This window comes from Elaeis guineensis, chromosome 1, assembly GCF_000442705.2.
Source record: "Elaeis guineensis isolate ETL-2024a chromosome 1, EG11, whole genome shotgun sequence".
Taxonomy (NCBI): Eukaryota; Viridiplantae; Streptophyta; class Magnoliopsida; order Arecales; family Arecaceae; genus Elaeis; species Elaeis guineensis.
This window is the reverse complement of record NC_025993.2, coordinates 90,770,329-90,784,505: the sequence shown is the minus strand read 5'-3', so window position 1 is coordinate 90,784,505 and position 14,177 is coordinate 90,770,329. Positions and strand designations below refer to the sequence as shown.

Below are 14,177 nucleotides of genomic sequence, written 5' to 3'. Positions count from 1 at the left end.
ATTAAAAAAAGCAGAAAAAGGAAAAGGAGTCATCAAGCTTCATGGGATGAAATCATCGTCCTCGATACAATATTTTATTTCTTATTTTGGAGATTCAAAAGTATAAAAGCACCATTCTAACACAAAATTCAGCCAACATAATCAATCAAGACGACGGAGAAGATACTCAACTTGAACATGCTTTGTCATGGGCATAACCCACTCATCATAGAGACGAGAACCACTGAGGGGTCTACCTTGATCTCACCAGCAGTGAACTCCACCTTATTAACCTTGTCCTGTAAGGTTACATCTTGCCCAAACACCATAGCCTTTTTCTCCACCCTTCTCTTTACCATCTCTTCAACATTCTTGAATGTCAACAATTTCATTAAAGCATCCCCATCCTGGACCGAAAAGGAAGATAAAGTAAGTTCAACAGTATACTCTTCTCTCCTCTCACAAAGCCTAAAAAGCCAAAGATGAAATATGATGGCCAATATCTTTAGCACCTGAATACACATCTTATTTTTTCCTTCTTTTTGCAGTAAAAAAGCAAAGCAGCTCATGATTTATGCAATAGTAGCTCACTAGAACTGAAATAGGTGTATAAAACAGAAAAGGAGACCTTATTACGGATTGCTGGACTGTAATCTTGTGGAGCATCTCTGAACTTCACTTCTGCCACAAACTTACCATAATGGATTCTCCTAGATAGAGCCTACAAGGGGGAAGAAAGTAAACAATTAGATAAATAAAAATCAACTATTTGCAACCCATATGAGGTCTGGAATGAACAAAAGTTGATTGCGGCCGACCTACCTGCAAACATGCAAGATCTGCCGCCGCTGTCAATGCATAGTTACCATCATCACCCTTGACAGTGATTAGTGGAAGCAAATCATTGAAATACATGTTCCATATGTCCTTACTCACACTTACAGGTGCAGACGTTGGATGCAAGACCTATAATTAGGTCAAACGCAGACATGTTCATCAAAGTTAGTGATGCTGAAATCAGAGTGATGAAAGTTGGATACTTGCCTCTGGATTATCACTAGGAAGTGGGAGTGGCAATGGTAGATCATCAGGGAAGAAGGGAACTTCTTCTGGGTTTTGATATCGTGCAACCTGTCACATGTTGAACATGTCTCTGACACTTAATGCAATAGGCGGTCACTGAAAGCGGTAAAGATGAAGAGTAACAGAACAATGACCATGACATCAAAGAGCCATGCAGCATGATACCTACAATCTAATTTATAGACCTGAAGATTGAGAGTTTAATGTAATTTAGTCTGTTGATAAATACACCAACTTCACGAAGTCTTAACTTTGAATAATCAATGAAGATTGCATGGAACAATTTTACTTATGAATAAGATTAAAGAAAACCAATGCTGAGCTAGTTCAGTATACCCACTAGATGCATGGTCCAGTAAACAAAGTCTACAGAAAAGAAATGGATTCCATAATGCATTCTTAAACCGACAAAAAGCGTAAGGAAACTGGAATCTGCGTGTATGATGAACCATCCAACCTTATCTTTTGATCAAAACAAGTTCTGCATGAAACATATAAAAGAACAAATATGAATTAGAAAACTCCTCTATTCACCAACGTCAGGGATCTACTCCTACTAGAATTATGAGCTTCAAATGGCATAACCTCCTGCTTATACTTCATGGATATGCAATACCCATTATACATGCAAAAGTCAAGGCCTTGCATGCAGGAAATATGCACTTAAAATTTGTCAGAAAGAAAATAAGATAGCTTAGGAGTCATTCACCCACAAGGATTGATTATTCGTTTCAGAGCAAAAAGAAAACAAAGCAAATGCATGGAGACATATTTGTAATCAAGAATTCAAGATGCTGTTTACCATATCTTTGGGGCATCTACAAGAAATTTGTGCTTTTTGGAGCATTTCAGCAAAAACAAAGAGTTTGGGCCTGGGGCTCCACGAGTTATTTCATCAGAGGCAGACTGTTTTATAACATCCATAGATAGGTATCACAATTAGATGACGAACGTACTTTAGTTGGGAGTGGGTGTTTGCATATCTGTCTAATCTCTCATGTTCTTCCAACTCAAACTCTTGTTCTCAACTGAGCTAGCTGCCAGCCTGCTGCTTCCCAGTGTATGAAACTACAAATGGATGCTTAAGGTGTGCTATTATTATAATATTTTTGCACATCTAAGCAACCCTTCATAACTAGTCAAACATTCCCCTTCATAGTGGTGGTAGAATGATAGTTCCTAAGATCTAAATTGATCTAAAGGGATCATCAAGACATGACAAAGACCGAACTCCATATGCTTCTTGTCTTTTAGAAGTATGATCAAATCTTCCAATAAATCATTCTGTTACAGTCCAATCAGTCGCAGCAGAGAAAATAATGATAAGACCCAAATAACCAATTCCTTGAGACCATTTTTTTTTCTTTTTCCCTCTCAAGGATATAGTGTAAACACCAAAGGTCCAATCACAAAAAACCAATTCCTTGAGAGTGGGATAGGTTTATGCACAAATCGGACCTGTTACCAGCTAAAATTATATAGACTAATAACATCTAATATTAGCAGATTTTTATCAGGATCCAATTAATTCCAGAACATAGAATAAACAGGGGAAAGAAAGAAAAAAGCCAAAAAGAAACTAGGGAAAGGGACCTTGGCATGAAGAGCCTCGGACTCTCTAACGAAAAGCTCGACAAGGGACTGGCCTGACCCCAGGAACGAAGGGTCGTACACCGGGGCGTTGTACGGGCAACCTGGCCCTCTCTATGAGACTAAACACGATGGTGTCCTCCTGCCTGATTAGAGAATCCCTCACCGATGCCAGGGTGATCATCCCCTTCGAAGGGTCGCCGGTTTCTCTCTCTCCCGAAGCCCTACAACACAAGGAAGGAGAAGCGACCGTAAAGAAAAGAAGAAGAAGAAGAAGAAGAGCAGGAGAAGCCATGGAGAGAGAGAGAGGGAGAGAGAGAACCTGTTGGAGTCCTTTGTGGAGGCCATTACATGCCAATGACGAGCGTCCGACTCGAAAAACGAGAAGGGGGTATTTGATCGGGGACGGAAGGGGCTCGTCTAGTATTTATAATAATACTATAAATACGCTTCAGTATTACTTAATAATCTTGCTAATTGGATATCTTTTTATATTTTAAATTTTTAACCCGCCCTTAAGAGGGAATCTATCGAAGAATTCGCGCCAGAGGACAACGTTAGTATCCTGTCAGAATTGCGATTGCCGAGAAGCTGGATCCGTCACGGATACGGTAGGGGAGGAGAGTGAAGGGAAAGAGAGGGAGCTGTGGAACTGGAATCCAATGGGAAACCGCGGTCTGTTGGTTGACTGGACTTGTGACTAGCGGTGGTCACACGGGTAAACGTCGCGCGGAATATTTGGGGTAGGGTGTTGGCTGTTCATTTCTTATGATGCAAGTATACGATGATTCACAGCTCTTTTTTCGAATAATACAAAAAAAAAACTTTTTTATCAAAATATATTCAAATCAAACTTATTTATCAAAATGATGTGAGAGAAAAATACCATTTTTGCCATTTTGAATGGCATTTTTCCCTGCCACGTCACCCTCCATTTCCACGGTGGCATCGTCCCAAAAAAAAAGAAAAAAGAAGAAACGGCATTTGGAATGGTGCTTTTAAAAACGCCATTCCAAATGCGCTTTTAAAACGCCCTTCAGAATGGCGTTTTCCAATTTTTCCACCCAAAAATAAAGGAAAAAATCGTGAAAAAATGAAAAATTATGTTTTTTAAAATTTGAAATTAGTAAATAAATTAAAAATTTTAATTTTGATTGAATTTTAAAATATAAAGATTTGAATTTGTAATTCATTAAAAAAATTAATTTAGATTTTTTATTTCAAAATTTTTTAAAAGATGTCCAAAAAAATCTTAAGAAATTAAAAAAAATTATCATAGAAAATAAAAAAGAGAAAAAATATGAAAGAAATAAAAATTTGAAATTAAATTGAAAAACATCATTCGAAATACTTGTCTTCAAAATTTTTAAGAAATTAAAATTATAAAATTTTAAAAAATAAAAAAAAAGAATTATAATGTAAAAATAAAAAAGAATAAAATTTTAAAGATAAATTGAAATTAAAATATTATTTCAAATTACTTTCTCAAATAAAAAATAATAAATTAAAAAAAGATTCAAAAAAATTTTAAAAATAGGCTAAAAAAATTTTATAAAAATAAAATAAGTCTTTAAAAATGCCATTTTGTAAATTGAACTTTAGAAAAAATAATAATTTTTTAATTAAAGAAAAAGAATACGTAATAGAATGCTAAAAAGAAAAAAATGGAAGAGAAATGAAATTATAATTTCAAATGATAACTATTTTAAAATAAATAAAAAAAAGTATCATAGGAAAATAAAAAAATAACAATAAAATAAGAATTATAATTATAAATTTTAAAGAAATTTAATTTTAATTTAAATTAAAAATTATCATTTAAATTATTATTTTCATTATTTCATTTAATTTATTTATTAAAAGATTACAAATACATAATATAAAAAATTGTAAGAAAAGTAGATTTATATTTTTTAGTCGACCCCATGAATCGACTCATGGCTAAAAGAGTTTAACGGCACGCAAAATTTTTGACTGCGACACTCTGTGAGTCGATCCCTTGACTTTCTTTCTGGTAATTTTTATTTTTTAAATTTTTTAAATAGAGGAAGAGAGAGGAAGAGGGAGAGAGGAGGCAGCTCACCGTCGTGCTGTCGGAGAGACGCCGGAGTAGGGAGAAAGAAGAAGAGGGAGAAGGAGAGAAGAAGGGGGGAAAGGAGAAAACGCCGTTTCCTTCGGTGTTTTTTTATTCTTTTTCTTTTTTCTAAATTTTTTAAATTTTTTTCATAATTTGTTTAATTATTTTTTTTAATTTATTAAATTTTTTAATGAGGATAGTAATTTGAATGATAATTTTTAATTGAAATTAAAGATAATTTTTTGTTTTAAATTATAATTTCTATTTTATTACCATTTTTTATCTTTTATTTATTTTTTTTATGATATATTTTTTAATTTAATTTGTAATTTTTATAATTTAAAATATAATATTAGTTTTCTTTCATTTTTATGATATATTATGTATTCTTTTCCTTTACTTAAATTTGTAAAGGAAGAAGGAGAAGATCGAGAAGGGAGAAGGAGAAGGGAGAAGGAGGGGAAAAAGGGGTTTGGGGAGGGGAGAGAATGACGTTTTCTCTTTTTTTTTATTTTTTATTTTTTTTAATATCTTTACTTATCTATTTATAATTATTTAATAAATAAATTTAATTAAATAATAAAAATAATAATTTAAATGATATTTTCTAATTTAAATTAAAATTATTTTTTTTTAAAATTTATAATTATAATTCTTATTTTATTATTATTTTAATAATTTTTTTATGATATTTTCTTTAAAAGCGCCATTCTAAATGGCGTTTCTTCTTTTTTTTTTTTTTTTTGGGACGATGCCACCGTGGAAATGGGGGGTGACGTGGCAGGGAAAAAAATGCCATTCAAAATGGCGTTTTTCTCTCTCACATCACTTTGGTAAATAAGTTTGGTTTGAATATATTTTGATAAAAAATTTTTTTTTTATATTATTCGGAAAAAGAGCTCATGATTCACAGCTTCACACTGTCAGGATCTATTTGAATGCCAGGAGATTTTATCAGTTTGACAAAATTTTTGATTCGCTCTATTTTTAGCAAAATGCGGTTAAGAAAAGAGGGGACAACTTCTCAAAAGAGAGGGAAAAAAAAAAAAAAAAGACAGAGATGAAGGCAAGCTTGACTAGGTTGGAGAGTACACGTCATCCCTATTTCTTAAGGGGTAAGCTAAATCATCCTGTTGGCTTCCCGATTGTCTACTCCATCAAATTTTTTAAGTAATTTCGAATGAGGAGTCCTGGCCGAAGATCTTGTCAATCGGATGAGACTTTCTTGCAAGATCTTAGCTATCTGACAGTGTATAGGAGTTATGATGCGATATGAGACCTGCTTGGATGCCAGAGGATCCTAAGACCAATAAGATCCTCCACCTTGGAGGCTAACATCACCTTGGAAGGAATTTTTGAAGTTAAAAGAAAGAAGAGGAGGAGAGAAGTGGGAGGGACTGCGCTTAGATGGAATCAGGATGTTAGATGTTAATATAGCTCACTTAAAAAATAATTTATTTTATTTGAAAAATCAGGATGTGGAGATCAAGCATGCGCTAAATTCATCTCTCTCTCTCTCTCTCTCTCTCTCTCTCCACACTCACATCTAGAGAGAGAAAATTTCCATGGTGGCCATCTAATCAATAGGCAAGTAACTCCAATATCCATAAAGTCCTCTAATACACCATATAGGTTAGTTCATGGCATATTGAGCTCTCATTTGAGCATTGCCTATTCCTCGAGGAGAGCAAGGCGCAAACACTTATGAAGAAGTCTATGAATTATATGCGATGGTTTTATGCTGGTAGTCCAATTGAAAGGATGCTTTCATTAGAATCTTCATCGAAGGAGATGGAGGAGCTCGTATGGTGGTTCTCGGAGGTGGTCAAGCTCTCGAAGGAGACAGTCCGGGCAGATTCAGAGGAGTGGGCAGCCTTGGCAGTGGAAGCTAAGTACCTCGGCTAGTAGGTGGTGGTGGAGGCAGTGGTGCGAGAGTTTAAGATGCGAGCTAGGCTGAAAAGAGAGGTGGTGGGAATTAGTTTGGAGCAAAGCTATTTTAATGTCCGGTTCCTGAAGGCTAGGGAGAGGGACCTGGTCCTTGGTCAGCATAGGTGGTCACTGGCCAAGTGCTTCTGATTGAGTCCTGACGGCCCCATTTCTTCCCAGCGGAGGGAGCGATCTGCTAGGTTGTGGTCTCGGTCTGATTATTGTGACTCTCGATGGAGCTGTAGTGGAGGCAGCAATCCAGAGCATCCTAAGCCTGGCTGACAATCTGGTGGTGATGGACAGATGCATGGTGAAGAGGAGGCTTGGCTTCCCCCGAGCCCACATGAGGATCAACCTCTCTCAGCCATTGAGGCCAGGAGTGCTCATCGATGGATCGGAGGACCCCTTATGGAGCAGTTTGTGTGGGACAACCTGGATGGAGTTATCTCCAGTGCAATCGCTTCCACCTTCCAATAGTGTGCTCGACTGGAGGAGAAAGGGGAGCTCACTTCACTTGGAGAACGTTGCTCGAGCCGAAGGAGAGGAGGTGGGGGTCGTGGATGAAGGGTCTCAACTGGGGCCATGGTTGGTTGTTGTTCAATAATGGATTCCCGGGTCTGAGGCAATGGGCGCATTGGGGAAGAAGGGGGCCTGATCAACACAGGCCCCCAAGTTAGATCTTAGGCCGAGTCGTTCGGGAAAGAGCAACTCAATATGCCTCGGATCGAGTTAATATGTCATTTGGATCAGACGGCTAGATGAAACCATCCAAGATTGCATGATGATGATCGGAGGAAGGGGGCACAGAGGGTTTTATGGGTGTGAAGATTAGTGTGGGTGGAGGTCCAAGCATGGTTGGCCCGCTAACAAGTTCAGCTTGCTGGCGTCAAGCCGGGATGTAGCAATCAGCCCATTCGTGGGCACTGGGGCCTCCGTGGTGCATGGGCCAGTCAGGCTATGGATAAAAGAAGGGGATTCGAGCAGGCTAGGCTTTGGCCAGCTCAAATGCACCTAGTCTAGTGACTTTGATGTAGGCCGGGCACTTGTGAAGCCCAGTGGGTTGGGAAAAAAGCCTATTGGACCTAAGATGGGTCCTGCGAAGTCTAACAAGGCAAGGGCAAGGCCCTAGTTTGTCAAGTAGATCAAATGGACTCGTTAGCTATCTTTGGAGGACTTGAGGTTTTGCTCTTCTCAGATGGAATCCCTAGAGAAGGGGAACCGGCTATACCCCAGACAAATGCTCGGGTGGCCAACCTTGGTGCCTAGGCATCAGGGTTTTCGATCAAGGGCTGGACCTCACGATGGAGGATGACTCAGAGTGCAGGGATCCCATGGTGGACTGTCTGGGTTGGAGCACAATGAGGTGGTGGACCGACTGAGGTAGGCCATTCAGAGGGCAGAGAGGAGTCCATCCGCTGTGGATTCAATGGCTATAAGGACAGAGGTTAACACCCAGATGGAGGGGATACTGGTGAGGATCCCCTTCACCGCCAGTTGCCCCAATAAGCTTGCTGATTTGGAATACCCCGAGAATGAGAAAGTCCTCATTCTGGATGACTTGTGGTAGAATTATCCAGCAGCATTGTCCTGATATCTGTATCTTTCTTGGGACCCATCTTTCAGGGGCGAGCCTTGCCCGAGCCAGAAGATGGATTTCACTGGCATGGAGCTCCTACATGGTGGAGTCCAGAGGTCTGTTTGGGGGGGGATCATGGTGCTGTGGTGTTGCAGCTCTGTAACAGCCCAGGTTTTTGGGCCTGTAAATCCTTGACGGCCCAACGAAGAAAAAAAAAATTAATGGAAGGAGGAAGACTCCTAATCGGAGTCTTCTTCCTCTCCGTTTTCGATGAAATCGGACTCAAGGAGTCCGGCTAGGTAGAAGACCTTCCCTATAAAACCCTCCTTCCCTCCCTTAAGACTCTCCACCGACGATCTTCGAGCTTGATCTCTTGATTTCTTTCGTTGAAGTTGTGACCTCTCATACTTGTGCTCGTCGAAAATCGGAGCCAACGACGCTGCTGAAGCTTGAGGTAAGCCCTTCTCCTCCTTCCTCTCTTCCTTCTCCTCTCTTCCATGGCTTCATGCACCCTCGCCGGCCTTCGAGATCGTCGAAAAATCTATGAAAAAGGAGAATCCTATTTTGCTCTGTTTCGACCAGGCCTTTTCTCTCTTTTTTGACCACCGACACCATCAGTTGCGGTGTCTCATCTCTAGGATAGGACCCTCATCCCTCTATCCCTCTTCCTTGAAGGTTTTGGCCGTCGTGATCGGCCAATGATCGAAAAATAAAAAGAAAAGGGCGGATCCGTTGTTTTTCAAATCTTTAAATATCCTGCCGGCTGAACCTCATCGCCGGCCATCCTTTACTCCACCCCGCCTCCACCTGCTGTCGGACCTCCGACGAAGCCATCGCCCTCGTCGGAGTCAAGCTGGAGCCCCTCATCCGTCCCTGTTTCGGCCCAAGGGAGGCCGTGGGAAGAAAAGGAAAAAAAAAAGAAAGAAGAAGAAGAAAGAAGAAGAAAGAAGGAAAAGAAAAAGAAAAGAAAAAGAAAAAGAGAAAGAGAAAAATAAAATAGAAAAAAGAAGAAGAAGAAGAGAGAAAAATTTTCTCTCTCTCCTCTCCCTCCTTTCTCTCTCTTTTCTCTCTCCTCTCTCTACATTCTCTCTATATTTTCTCTCTCTAATTCTCTCCTAGACCTTTCTCTCTCTTTATAGATTTTATCTCTCTAGTGTCTTTCTCTCTCTGATTTCATCACGAATCTAAGATAAAATTGATATAAAAATATGACGATCTGAGATTGCTCCAAAATTCGTGCAGTAGATTAGATTTTCGATCCGATCTTTATTCAAAATTGATAACATTAATCATGGTTAATCCATATTGAATCATCCTGATATGACCTCTGATGATCTCGACCATGATTGTCTCATCGAAAAGATACGAAGATTCTCTCCTCACTTTCTTTCTCTACTTTCTCTCTCTAGAATTTTCTCTCTCTTTATGAATTTTTTCTCTCTAGAAGTCTTATGGATCAGTGGAGGATCTAGATACTTAGATAAATCTTAATTTTGATTAATCCTGAGAGAGGTCCTAGATTTATGTTATTAGGATCGATTATCGGATAATTTTTTTCATATATGATTTTTATATTTGATTAAGATTATGAAGAGATGATTGTCTGTATAATATCGAGTGGAATATTTTGTTAAAGAAATTCATAAATCAAAGAAGAACATTGATTTTTATGCTTAGATCAGTCACCGATAAAGGTAAGAATCTCTGTATATGATCATATTATATATGTTATTTTACCGTTGGTTTTATCTCATTGATTTTGCATTGTTGGATTTGAGATCGATGAATTTGTTATATCTGAGACACTGTTATTTATTTATGTGATTTTGAGTATGAGTATGTTATATCAATACATATGTATCAGCGATTGATGGCATGATTATATGGGTATGACATATTTATTATACTGCAAAATTTGAATTGATTAATGAAGTCAAATATTATAATTTTATGAAAATAAAAGAAAGAAAAATATGGTTTGGACTGGTCTTGTCATGTGGAATAGCCTGTCAGGAGCTTATGCCTGGGATAGCCCCCACAGGCTTATGTGTGGAAGAATCTGATCCGAAAAAGATCATAAATGATTTGATCGAGAAAGATCATGGCCACTTTGATCTGAGAAAGATCATGAATATTTCGATCTGAGGAAGATTACAGAAATCGATCCGAATAAAAGATCATCGCATGATCCTGATAGTCCAAAGCCAAAGCCAAAAAGAAAAAGATTAAAAATGATGTGATAATAGAAGAAAATAGAAAGATAAGACATGAAACAATCGTTGAATAAAATTATTTCACTTATTAACATATGATAATGCATCTCTTTTGATAAAACAGATAATCTATAAATGTTTGCAGTATTCTGGACAGTGAACATCGACTTTTATGTATTATTGCTTATCTTTATTTTAGATTATATTATTATATTGATGTGATATGGTAATTCTTACTGGACTGTAAAGCTCACACCCCTTCATCTTTCTTTTCTTCTCAGAGTTACAAGATGTCCATGGTTGGCTATGGTATGGATTTGTGAGTGAGTAGATGCATAGATAGAGTACCGTTGATACTTGATCAGAGGATTGAAGAATATTAATTATAATTATGCAAGTTTTATGAATTATTATTGAAATTAAATATTATGTTGATAAGATTGTAATATTTAATTTGGCCTTGCATATTCTTTAGGACTTGCTCTAAGGAGTGTGCGGCATCACGTATCCGATCCGGATGTTGGGTTCGGGACATGAAAAGTAGTATCAGAGCTTAGGTTTAAGATCATCAGAGATTATGAAGAGATATTAAAATTTTATGTAAGATCAATAGGATGTGACAAAGTGTATCAGAGCTCAGATTATGATCATTAAGGATTATAATATAAATAATTTAAATATTATAGAGTAATAATAGAGTTTAGGTTATGATCATTGGAGATTATGATATAAGTAATTAGGATTTGATAAAATGATATTAGAGCTTAAGTTTAAGTCACTAGGGATTATGAAGTGATATCAAAACTTTATGCATGATCAATAGGATGTGACAGAGTGATATCAGAGAATATGATAGAACAGTACTAGAGCTCAGATTTAAGATCACTAGGGATTGTCATATAAGTGATATCAAAACTTTGAGATTATAATCAATAGAGTATGATTGATAATATCAGAGTTTAAGATTATGATCATTAAAGGCATGATAGAATGATATTAGAGTTTAGGTTATGATACTAAAAATATGATTTAAGTGGTATTTGAGTTTAAGATTATAATTATTCAGAATTATAATTTTAGTGATATCTGAACTTAGGTTATGATCATGAGGAACATGATAGATATAAAAGAGAAGATTCAATATTTAGATTTCGAATCAATAGATATTAAGATAAAATTTATGCATAAGTGGCATATGATATCTATAATAGAATTGACGAGTTATATCTTGGATTTCAATCAGTAGGGTGGTCTGAATATAAGAAGAATTGACCCTAGAAGAAAGCGGAGGTATTGATATGTTATGTTGAGCATACTAGATGATTTTGGAATGTTAAACTTATATGATTGAAGATCATGATATTTTTTTCTAATTTTGATGATAAATGTCTAAGCATTATGAATTTTGGACTTATCAAAAGAAAGTTAATTAGGATATGATCTAAGAAAAAATTACATCATATGAGAGAAAAATATTTTTGAGCATTGAACCTATAAGAGGTCATATATAAAACTCAATTTAGATGAAAAAAATATACTTGAATTTTATTATGAGAATATGAGATACACATCTTGGTAAAATCTTTGGTTACTCAAAATATCATATTCTGAATATGATTTCTTGATCTTTCAAGTTCCATTGAATTTCAAATCAAAAGCTTACTTTTCTAAGTAGATCAAAAGTATTTTGATATTGTTATTATATTAAAGAAAAAAATTTATTTTGTCAGAGTATGATATACAGATTATGATGAAATCTTTAATAATTCATATTACCATCTTTGGATTAGATTTTTTTTATTTTTCTTGTGATTGTTGAAGATGGTGAAGTGTATTAATTATTCAAGTCAAAGTTTGGATTTTTTTTTAATTGAACTAAGACATCTTGCAGTATTAAATTTTGAATGACTTATACAAGGGACAAGATTTTATATGGATTTATTGATTAATATTAAGGGTTGTGATGAAAGAAGCTCTATAAGAAATAATCAAGTTGATTCTACTTAAGGATGTTGGCTTGAGTTCTTCTAGTTTGTCAAGTTAGAATTAATTCTTTTAAAAAGAAAGATTGATTTAGAAATTATCTAAATGATTATAAGGTAAATCTAAAGTTAACTCTAATTGATTCCAGACATGTTGGATTTTTGAAGAGTGATGAAACTTATACAATAATTTCAAACATAGGAAGTGGATCAAGATTTAATTATTATATGCTATATCCAAAGGTAGTAAAGATAAAGAAACTTAAAATTTTATCCTAAGTCTTATATGAAATTTGAAGGTTGGATCTATTCTGGATTGATCTAACATATAAGGATATTTTTTTATCTTTGATAGACTTATATAATTTGATAAATTAAGATCAGAGTGTGCAGCAAAAGCATAGTGGATTAAATTGATTAAAAATATTAATCTTTTAAATCAAAAGATATTATGATGAAATACATTAGTTGTAAATAAGGAAAAATTTTATTGATAATGAAAGGATGCTATAAATTTTGATCTAATCTGATCATAGCCAGATAATTTTTGTCAGTAGGTTGCTTCATTGTAGATAATATCAAAAAATTCTAGATATCTCAAGTTTATTAACAGCTTGATAGTTCTGATATTAGTTCAAACTTAGAATGTCCTGACATAGATCTCATATTTTTTTAAAAAAAATTTAATATTGTTACTTGGACTGATATAGAAGATTGAGATTTTCTTAAGATGAGAGTCTACATATAAAATTTGTTGGAAGGTCAAAAGAAAAAAAAATCGATGATTGTGAAGAGTGCCCGATGTTTGATTTTTATTTATTTTTCTATCGAGGGTAGTCTGAGATAATTATAAATTTCGAGTGAATATATTAGATAAATAACTAGAGTATTTTAATACAAGATCAAAATATTACTGTTCTTCAAAAAAAAAATTTGAGAAATCAATAAGAAGGGATGAGTTTGAGATTTTTAATAATTTTTGTTATAACAAGATTATGAGAAATAAATAATAAAATGTAAGACATTATTGGAAGCATGAGAATGACATGAAGAATGGATATTTTAAAATATATACCTCAAATAATATAACTTAATTTTGAGGATGAAATTTTTTTAAGGGGGGAGATTGTAACAGCCCAGGTTCTTGGGCCTGTAAACCCTTGACGGCCCAACGAAGAAAAAAAAATTAACGGAAGGAGGAAGACTCCTAATCGGAGTCTTCTTCCTCTCTGTTTTCGATGAAATCAGACTCAAGGAGTCCGACTAGGGTAGAAGACCTTCCCTATAAAACCTCCTTCCCTCCCTTAAGACTCTCCACCGACGATCTTCGAGCTTGATCTCTTGATTTCTTCCATTGAAGTCGTGACCTCTCATACTCGTGCTCGTCGAAAATCAGAGCCGACGATGCTGCTGAAGCTTGAGGTAAGCCCTTCTCCTCCTTTCTCTCTTCCTTCTCCTCTCTTCCATGGCTTCGTGCACTCTCGTCGGCCTTCAAGATCGTCGAAAAATCCATGAAAAGGGTGAATCCTGTTTTGCTCTGTTTCAACCGGATCCTTTCCTCTATTTTTCGGCCACCAACACCGTCAGTTACAGTGTCTCAACTCTAGGATACAGGACCCTCATCCCTCTATCCCTCTTCCTTGAAGGTCTTGGTCGTCGGTGATCGGTCAATGATCGAAAAATAAAAAGAAAAGGGGTGGATCCCCTATTTTTCAAATTTTTAAATATCCTGCCGGCTGAACCTCATCGTC

General features: G+C 35.9%; 1 protein-coding gene across 1 annotated transcript; it reads right to left on the bottom strand.

Moving 5' to 3' along the window:
* Positions 1 to 44: 44 nt before the first annotated feature.
* Positions 45 to 3,257, bottom strand: LOC105034692 (chorismate mutase 2, cytosolic). Its single transcript, XM_010909938.4, is given in 8 exon segments — positions 45 to 218; positions 221 to 386; positions 608 to 700; positions 802 to 945; positions 1,024 to 1,110; positions 2,656 to 2,751; positions 2,753 to 2,876; positions 2,975 to 3,257. Coding segments are annotated over 8 exon segments (813 nt in total). The 5' UTR covers positions 3,001 to 3,257; the 3' UTR covers positions 45 to 141.
* Positions 3,258 to 14,177: the final 10,920 nt, after the last annotated feature.